Source organism: Anabrus simplex, chromosome 8, assembly GCF_040414725.1.
Source record: "Anabrus simplex isolate iqAnaSimp1 chromosome 8, ASM4041472v1, whole genome shotgun sequence".
NCBI classification, from domain to species: Eukaryota; Metazoa; Arthropoda; class Insecta; order Orthoptera; family Tettigoniidae; genus Anabrus; species Anabrus simplex.
The window spans coordinates 164,755,660-164,765,039 of NC_090272.1; the positions used below are offsets into that span (position 1 = coordinate 164,755,660).

General features: G+C 36.2%; 1 protein-coding gene across 3 annotated transcripts in view; it reads left to right on the top strand.

The window, feature by feature from the left end:
- The window catches only part of LOC136878911 (protein SERAC1), a 115,301-nt gene extending 107,534 nt beyond the window's left edge, over nucleotides 1–7,767 (top strand). For all 3 annotated transcript variants that reach the window (XM_067152512.2, XM_067152514.2, XM_067152515.2), the window contains 2 exons: nucleotides 2,582–2,648; nucleotides 7,025–7,767. In XM_067152512.2, coding sequence (XP_067008613.2) covers nucleotides 2,582–2,648; nucleotides 7,025–7,085 — 128 coding nt within the window. In that variant the 3' untranslated portion in view covers nucleotides 7,086–7,767. The remainder of the gene's footprint in view (nucleotides 1–2,581; nucleotides 2,649–7,024) is intronic.
- Nucleotides 7,768–9,380: the final 1,613 nt, after the last annotated feature.

Below are 9,380 nucleotides of genomic sequence, written 5' to 3' on the forward strand. Positions count from 1 at the left end.
ATGCATGCAGTGATTATATTGCATGCGATCGATTACAATAAGATATTTATCTTCAGTATCATTTCCTCACTATGTCCACTAGCGAGCTCTCTTGTCGACATTCAAAAGCGATGTCAAAATCGATTAGTAATACCCGTCGACTGCTGTTCCGTAAATAAAAATGGAAAGGAAAGAGAACATGTTTTCATAATAAATGTGTAAATAACATTTGCGATAGCAGTTGTTAACTCGTTAAAAATAAAGGTTGAATAAACAGTCACTTGATTTTAATGCTAAATATTGCAAATAAGTAAGAATGGGATACACCTCATGATATGGCAGAGTGCATCTTTGATTTCAGAGCTTAGTTTTATATTTTCTCGTATCTGGTTAAATTTCGGAAAGGCTATTATCAAAAAACGGATCAGATGTAAGGCTTTTCGGGCATTTGCTCTATTAACCAGCGTTTCGCCTTAGGTCTGACACTAGACTCATCAGAGTGGGATGTGTCAGACCCTATTATCATGTTAAATTTATAGCGAGAAGGTTATCATTTCTGTACTGATCCTTGAAATATGTTTTCATGATACGTATAATACGGTTAGTTTACGTGACGCTGTTTGAATATTATCCGTAAAAATGCAAGTTTTGAACACACTGATAGCCGTTTCATACCGATTTTAATGTGTATGAGGATTTTCCCAATCTTTCAAAAATTGGATATAACGATAATCCGTTATAGTGAGTAAATTTGTTGCCGTTATGAATTCCCGCTACAACGGACTTCTACTGTATATAAATGGAAGTTTGATTTGTAGTGATCCATGTAGTATACCCCCGATTTTGTGTGACCTCGATTTAGCATAAACCCGCATTTAATAGAAGAAATTTAAAGTCCCAAAAATTATTCCATAAGAGCAGTGCAATTTTAGATTTGATTTAACATAATTCACATTAGAACAAAACCCGCATTTATCATAAGGAAATGTTAAAACTCTCAAGTATTTATTTCCCTTTGCTATGGTGATGGCATATTAAAAACCTATGAAAAAGACGTCATAAGTTTGCTAAGGATGATTCAAGGCAGAAGGGGGATTTAGAGCATGGGCCGTCAGGGCTAAAGTCAGACATCAGACTCTGATACACATCCAGCCGCGGCCACTCTAGTACAGTAGAAGAGAACCCCATTTTAATGACAATATTATTATGCCCTTTGAAAATTCCTATATTAATCTCTGCAATATCCTTCAGTTACAATGAGAACCTTTTTATGGAATCATCCATTATTACGGCTAAATTTGGGCATGTTCGTTTTTGCAATCGTAGTTGGTCTCGACTCTACTCCAGAGTTTATATTGAATGCGATCGATCATCTTCTGTATCGGTTCCTCGTTAAGTGCATGATCGAGCTCTCCCCACAACTCCAACTGGAGTAAACAAACATTGGGAGAACATGATTCTGCAGTAAGTGCACTGACAGCAGTTAACTCCTTAGAAATAACGCCTGAAGTAAATGACTGCATAATTTTAATACTATGTACTGAAATAAAATAAGAATGTGATACTTCTTCTTCTTCTCAAGATACAGCGGTGTGCATAACTAATTCAGAGGTTAGGTTATGTAGGTACTTTTGCATCTGGTTAAATTACAGAAAGGCTATTCCCATGCAAAATTATAGTGAAAAGGATATCATTAATCGACAGGGAGCTCGAAATATGTTTTCATAATACGCCCTCGGTAAACCTTGGTTAGGTGATGCCGTTTGAAGTAAGAAAATGGAACAAGCCTCTGGAGTGATGCTATTTTAGGACTGAAACTGAATATGCATGTTGACTATTGGAACTAGAAAATACGTTCTAATAAGTAAGCGACTGTTTGGAAAACATCCGCGAAAATTTTTAAACAAACCATTTGCTGTTTGATACCAATTCTAATATGTTTTTGTGCGAGTTTGTTATCTTCCCCGACTTTTATGGAAAATCTTGTATAACCTTATAAGAACAACCTTAAACTGAAGTGGTTTTGCGTTCACTGACAAAAATCTACTGTCAAAAGGAAGGGTTAACTCTGGGTTCACCATTACCAGGAATAATAGCAAACTTATTCCTAAATGACATTGAAAACAATTTCTTAACCAACTAAGAGTCGTAGAGGGAGACCAAGTTTTAAGAGGTGTACAACTAAAAGAAGCTACAGAGCTGGTTACAGAGGGAGGATTAATAAGTTAATTATCACAGAGGCTTGCAGACTGAATGCTAAAAGGTTTAACAGTGTACAATAGGATGTATGTACGAGGGTCGAGTCATAAGTCACGGCAACGTGTTTTTTTTTTCTCACGAACAGGAGACAACACGTATATATGAGATAATGATCCATCATCTAACAACCATGTTTCCTACAGTCAATATGAGCTCTTGCCTCCATTGTAGCAATGTTAGATTCTGTATAGTTCTATTGTTACTTCATATATCAGTCTTCAATCAATGTTCGTTCAATATCTTGAATAGCTTGAAGATTTACATGCTCTTTTTGGGTTTTCCTCTCATTTTATCCGTACTCTATATGATGCTACTAGTGTAATGTTTTGTTATTTTTTTATAGATCCAGGTGTTGGGGAATACTTTGAAATACCTCAGGATCATCTATGCATCTGTAAGCCAGCTAGTCGGTATGTACTGCAACTAAATTATAACAAATCAATTTATACAATAAAAAGGAAAGAACAAGCTACCAGATATTAATTTTAATAATCATTACATGTGGCAGTTAGCATTTCCTAAGAGGCGTATTCCTAAACGTGAGGCATGTAGATTGGACCATACGTTTATACTTTGGTTACATTATTTCTGTATACAGAGAAATCTCATTAGTACTCTCCTCATTAATTTGTTTTCCCACTTAGCACGTCATAAATTTGAAGTCCCGACGTCCATCATAGTAAATCTCTATTAAAAATCCCTCACTTAACATGTCACGATATTTCGCCTCTACTGCTTAGTACGATCATATATTCCCCAGACCTGAAAATGTTCTTTGTCATCCCTTGTGTACGGCATGTGATTTCCAACAGAGATAAGAGCCCTCGCCACGGGTCGGTCATAGTAAGTTGCGTGATAAGAGGAAATGACCTTGAATTCTCGAACACCGAGTATATTGCGCCTTCGAGGGGCAAGCTGTTAGCTTAGGTAAAGTTGAGTTTTGCGTCATTGACTGGCAGCAAAGCACAGTAATAGAAATCATGGGGCCAGGGAAAAAGCCCTCTAACCCCCAAAACTGTACCATATGTATATATCTTAACCTTAAGTATTTTTTTAGAATAGTGACCTTCATGTTTATTTTAATGGTATTCTTGTTTAATTTTAATTTTAGTAGTATTTATTTTGTTCAGTCGCTATTAAGCAGGTTCTTCAACAGCTGAAGATGACCTATTTACAGGTCGAAACTGGTAGTGTTCTTTTATGTAAATAATATTGACACTATGTAAAATAAACTATTGATTAGGTGGAGAACTCATCCTTCGTACTTGTGTACAGTACCATCTCGTCTACAAAGGCCAGACAATCTGTCAGCCCTATACTCTTGTGACGTAGATAGACCCCACTCTGGACAATTACTTGGGCCATTTTCAAGGACGCAATTGAAGAGGAGTGCAAAAAACCTGTCACTTTGTCTGACCCATTTTGATCTCTAAGTTTTCCTTCTTTGAATTCAACCTAGGTGTATGTGTCAGTCAGGATATGTAGAATTACCCTATTTTCTCACGTACCACATGCCATTGCACAAGACACACACCCAGGTTTTACAGGACATAATCAGGGAAAAAATTTATGACGACAACATTTTCTTGAAACATATGTATTTATTAAACATTACTTAGGGCCTGTACTATGACAGCCAGATATAAGTTGGGTTTAAATTTATGTGGCAGTTTGCGCATTTATCTGGAAGTTCGGTTGAAAACCCTTACTACAACTATCGTTTATGTGCAATCTGGGAGAATATTCTCGAGTTTAGCTATGCCGAAGTTGGAGAGGCAGTTAACGCCCTTATCTGGGACTTTGCTCCTATCGGGGACGCTACTGTAAGAATCAAGATGGCTACACATCAGACGAATCTACATTTGCATGATGCTCTACAAAAAATACGTTGTTATAATGTAATCTATGTATATATTTATAAAATATTTCTTGCTACTCATTATACGAATTGCGCGCAAGCAACTCAACAGCAAGCTTCTTAGGTAGCCGTAGTCGTTGCGGCAACATTGTTTGATGCTGCCACGCAGTTATTTATGGATTCGAGCCCCAATAGTCCATAATTTTTTTTCCTTCTAAATGTTAGTCGGTAGGGTGCTAGAGGTGATAGTGCACATTTCCAAATCATTAGAGTGTGTGTCAAAAGCTTGGGCTGAATTCCAAATCTATCCGCGATGCACGTATGAAGTAAAGGTATACGACGTTGTTCATAGTGATTCGTCCGTCGAATGAGGACGTTAAAGAGGTTATATTTCTTTGACTTCATAACAACTTGCAACTAAGTATTTACACTAAAATGAGATAAATGCTTGCCAGTTACTATTCTAACAGTCTTGGAAAAAAGAAACTAACCAGGCATACTTATTAAATAGCAACAATAAATTGAATTAATAATAAAATTAATGATCCTACGCCACATACAGTGGCATTAATTACTAATATAAACTTGACTTTCGCCATAACATGCATCCTCGTTAATAGTATTAGGAAAAATCCATGATTATACCGCGTGGTAGGAATTATTTGATAAGATACATAACCTGAATCTTAACTTTTTGCGTCCAGGTTACATTTTCAGTCTTTTTATTTTCTACAACAGTTTCTGAGTTTCGTTACATAATTAATTTTAACATTTCTTCGTATGTGTAGATTTCAGTCCTAATTCTGTGTTTGACCTGAACTTCCACATTATAGCTTAATAAGAGTCTGATCTTGGACTCTAGTAATACCATTTCAAAAGGAATAACGCTAAACAAACGAAAACACCAGGGAACACGTATGCCACAATGCTAAATTTCACTATATTTTCAGTAACCTTATTACCAAAGCAATAAAAATGTTACTACGTCTTCCGCATAACAATACCGTCGATAAAATCCATTGGTAGTACGCAAGAAAATATGTAACTTCTAGTTTGCAAAACTGCAGCCTATGTATCTGGCTGTTTATCTGACAGTCGTAGTACAAGCCCTTAGTCTTGAGAGTCTATAAGCCAATTTAGGAAAACAGTTCCCAAGAAATCTTTCCACCGGGGATTGTTGTAAAGGTGCAGGAGGATGGATGTTGCATATACTGCGTTTTTTTGGCTGGATTAGAAGTGTGTGGGAGCAACCTCATGGAGCCCTGTTTAAAGTGAGGAGGATGAACATGTATAGTTTTGGTTGCCACTTAACAAAAGAAGGAAAGAGAAGATTAGTAGCAGGGAATATGAACCTAGTTTTCATACTAGGTGGAATGACCTCAGTGCTTCACCTGCTTCATGTGTACTTAAAATAGACCATTTCAGGCACACTATAAAAACCTGTACATTTAATGGATGTCAAGCGCTAATCACAACTTGACACCGACAAGCAAAATAAGGATACCAATGGAAGATTTTGGAGTGGTGATGACAAGGCTTCAAATTCTGCAAGTGAATACAGCAGTGCTAACAAAGATTACCGTAGGCCTATCTGTGAATGACAAATAAAATGCTTTTAAATCTTTCTTACAGTACTCATTATACTGTAATTCTTCATTTCTTCATTTTTACCAATATCCAGTATTCAACTTCTCTCTCATTTTAGATTGAATTCCAGTGGACTTCTTGTACACCAGTACTATAATGACTGGATTTGTGGGCACTGCTTCCTTTTACCATACAAGTTCTTCACCCCAACATCAAAGAGACTAACAGGGAGAGGTCCTCCTATTCCAAGTGAAGTTCATCTTGCCAGTCAGGCCTCGAGAAAGGCTGAATTGCATGTGTCCAACACTTCTGACCAGCGCCAGGCCCACAAATTTTTTTTTAAATTATTATTATTATTATTATTATTATTATTATTATTATTATTACAGACATAAAGGATATCACTTTCCATAGCTTTTCTCTCTCTCCCGGCATCTAAGTTTGTTGTTACCAATACCAATCCATGAATTTGGTAACAAAGAATTCTGCATCAACATTTTATGGGGATTTTTTCTTCAAGATTATCAAATTTTGTTTCTAGTGTTCGGGCTTAGCTGCTGGCTTTCCACTCGAACGACTTAGGTTCAATTGCTGGTTGATGCCAGGTTGTTGTTTTTTTTTTTTCAAAATTAGCAAAACCGTTTCCTTGAAGAGATGATACTATGGACTAGAATAAACTAATAGCTGGAATTTGTAACTCCTGGACTGTATGCTGAATGAAGTAGCAGTTCCAGTCCATCTAATTCATGGAGTTTCCTTGACTCATTTTACTGAAGTTTTGTCTTTCTACAATATAACATACTTTCTGCTGATTAAATCTGGCTGCTTGGCTGGTCATACGACACCATTTCAAAGTGAACAGCATCTTCAAAATTCCACCATATATGCAATGTTTTCCCTAAAACATCCAAGATAGACTACAATTGAAGTTCTTTCTCCTCAGGTACCACCTGCTTTTCTTCCCAAGATTATGTAAAGACAGCCCAGAACTTGTATACAAAAATACTTTTCAGCCAACCTAAGTATATGCCTAAATTAAAAGTAATGCTATAATGAGTAACTAAACAGAGATCTGCTGACTTTCATGTATGAGAGGTAAAAAGTTTTAATTTGTGGCAGTAATGTTTGTGGTTTTTCTCACTTTGAAGCATATTTCATCTGCAGTCACTGGTAGATGTAAGTTACGCTTTTCTCTTTACATTATGTATTCTGTTATATTGCCTTTGATGAAATGTCCCTAACTTTTAAAGGGTATTGTGATTTTTATTGATCATTCCTGCAATGGAAATATTCTTCTCTTATTTACAGTTGAAGAAATGTAATTATTATTTTGCGTTGCAGGGAATCATTCCTCTATCAGAAAGTCCTACATTTGATCAGCAAAATTCTGGCATCTTCATGACAATTCATCACTATACTCAACAGCAGCAGCAAGAAGAAGAAACAAGAATGAACATAACAAACAGAAATTTTCCATGAGTACTTCCTCATTGTGCAATTTTTTATTTATCAAATAGCCCCTGTGATTACCGGCACTTCAGAGCAACCTCCATGAACTGGAACCCATCCATAACTGGTATCAATGCTTTGTAACAGGTCATCCACAACATGTAGTCCTTTCTAACATAAGAAACTATTGCAAACCTTGTAAATTTGTAAGCAGTAGGAAGTACAGTGCAAAAATACCAGTTTTTCATTATACAGGGTCTTCTTGACAGAGTTGTAAAGTACAATAGTCCTTGAATTTTTTCAAATGTATGTTTCATTTTTTTTTACTCTCTGTTTGATTTTGTTGCAACTAAACTTCTTCATAGTTTGAAAATCCAGTCTGATGAAAATGAATAATCCTTTGGTATAAAATGCTAAAGTTTTGAATTTTTATATCAAAAATAATAATCAAAGTTATCAAAAATTCTGATATAATATTCATTTTCACCATGCTTCTACCTTTATAAAAGAAATTTCACGTATTTTAATTTATTTACTGTATGCGAGTTTATAGAACCACATAAAAATCGGTCATTAGAAAGCTATTTTCTTAAACAAAAATGTCATATCTGTTATTATCATAATAATAATAATAATAATAATAATAATAATAATAATAATAAATAATGTTTTTTTCATTCCGCTAACTACTCTTGTGGGTTTTGAAGATGCCAAGATGCTGGATTTTTTCCTATAATCTATGGAGATAATTTTGACAAAATTGTTATTACAATGTCCATTTTAATTAAATCTCATAGTTTTCAGATTTATCCAGACTTTTTCTCCAGAACCTCCTGCAACTAACAGAAGATCCTGAATTATTTTGTCTTTCCAGAAAAGGTCTACATCACTAAATGGTTCTAAATTTGAGTATAAAATTATTTAAATACCGTATTTACATGCATAATCCCCGCATATTTTTTAAAAAAATTTGAGGCACGAAATTGGGGTGCAGGTTTTATTTGCATCAGTGTTGGCAACATGCTCCTGGCTCACCTAGTTTTCGATATTGGGTGTACACTTATGCTTTGTGTAACCACAGATGGAAGAAAACTGCCCCCATATGTCATATTTAAATGGAAAACAATTCAGACTTGTAATTTAAAACTGCCTTTACATTCAACATCTATATCAACAAACAATATTGTCAATGCTAATGAAACTGCATTGGTTTTTTTATGCCTAGCCCAAATGGACTTTATAAAAGGAGATGCAGATGGAAGTGAAAGACTTCCTACCCTCGTCATAGGAAATTTGATAAGCCACGATGTTTTAAGGGCATCGGATACTTTCCTTGCAAATACAACGCATCGGGCACTTTCCGTGCAAATACAAGGCATCTAAAAATGTATACAGTACAGTAATCCAATGAATAAAATACTTGAACAGGGGAGCCAGCATAGACTTCTCGTCTTTGACTGTTGTTTTCTTTTTTTCTTTCGTTGCGTGAGGTTATGTTTGTCAGTGAGTTATCCAAATGCATTATTTGAATACTGTAAATGCACCTTGTTGAACACATTTTGGAAATACAGTGGAACCTCGTTTCTCCGGTTTTGGAGGGACCACGGAAAGAAAACGTACCACACGGGAAAACTGAAAATCCGGGAACGAATGAATCATCAACAATTTGGCTAAACATCACAAAAAAAAGAAATATGTATACTTGTAAACTTACAAATACCCCTAAACCAAACCAAACCAAACCAAACTACAGCCCCAATGGCCCTTCCGCCTACCAAGCGACTGCTGCTCGGTCCGAAGGCCTGCAGATTACGAGGTGACACATGGTCAGTGTGACGAATCCTCTCAGCCGTTATTCCTAGCTCTCTAGACTGGGGTCGCCATCTCACCATTAAATAGCTCCTCAATTAAAGGTAATCGTAGAATGAATGAACCTGGAACCAGCCCTCATATCCAGGTAAAAATGCCTGACCTGGCCGGCAATCGAACCCGGGCCCTCTAGGTGAGAGGCAGGCAAGTTCGACCGTGGGGCCGGCTTCAAACATTAATTACCGGTATGCGACATAAAAATCTCGAAACTTTACATTCAGTTTTACCGGGGAAACTTCGTCAGTTTCCTCTGAAAACTTCTTTCAGTTCAGCAACTTTGATCTGCCAAGCTCTCCGAAAAATCTAATACCGGTACCCGGAACACCAAGCCAACAACAATCAAGCACAAGTTGTTTTTAATTCTCTAATCTAATGAAAT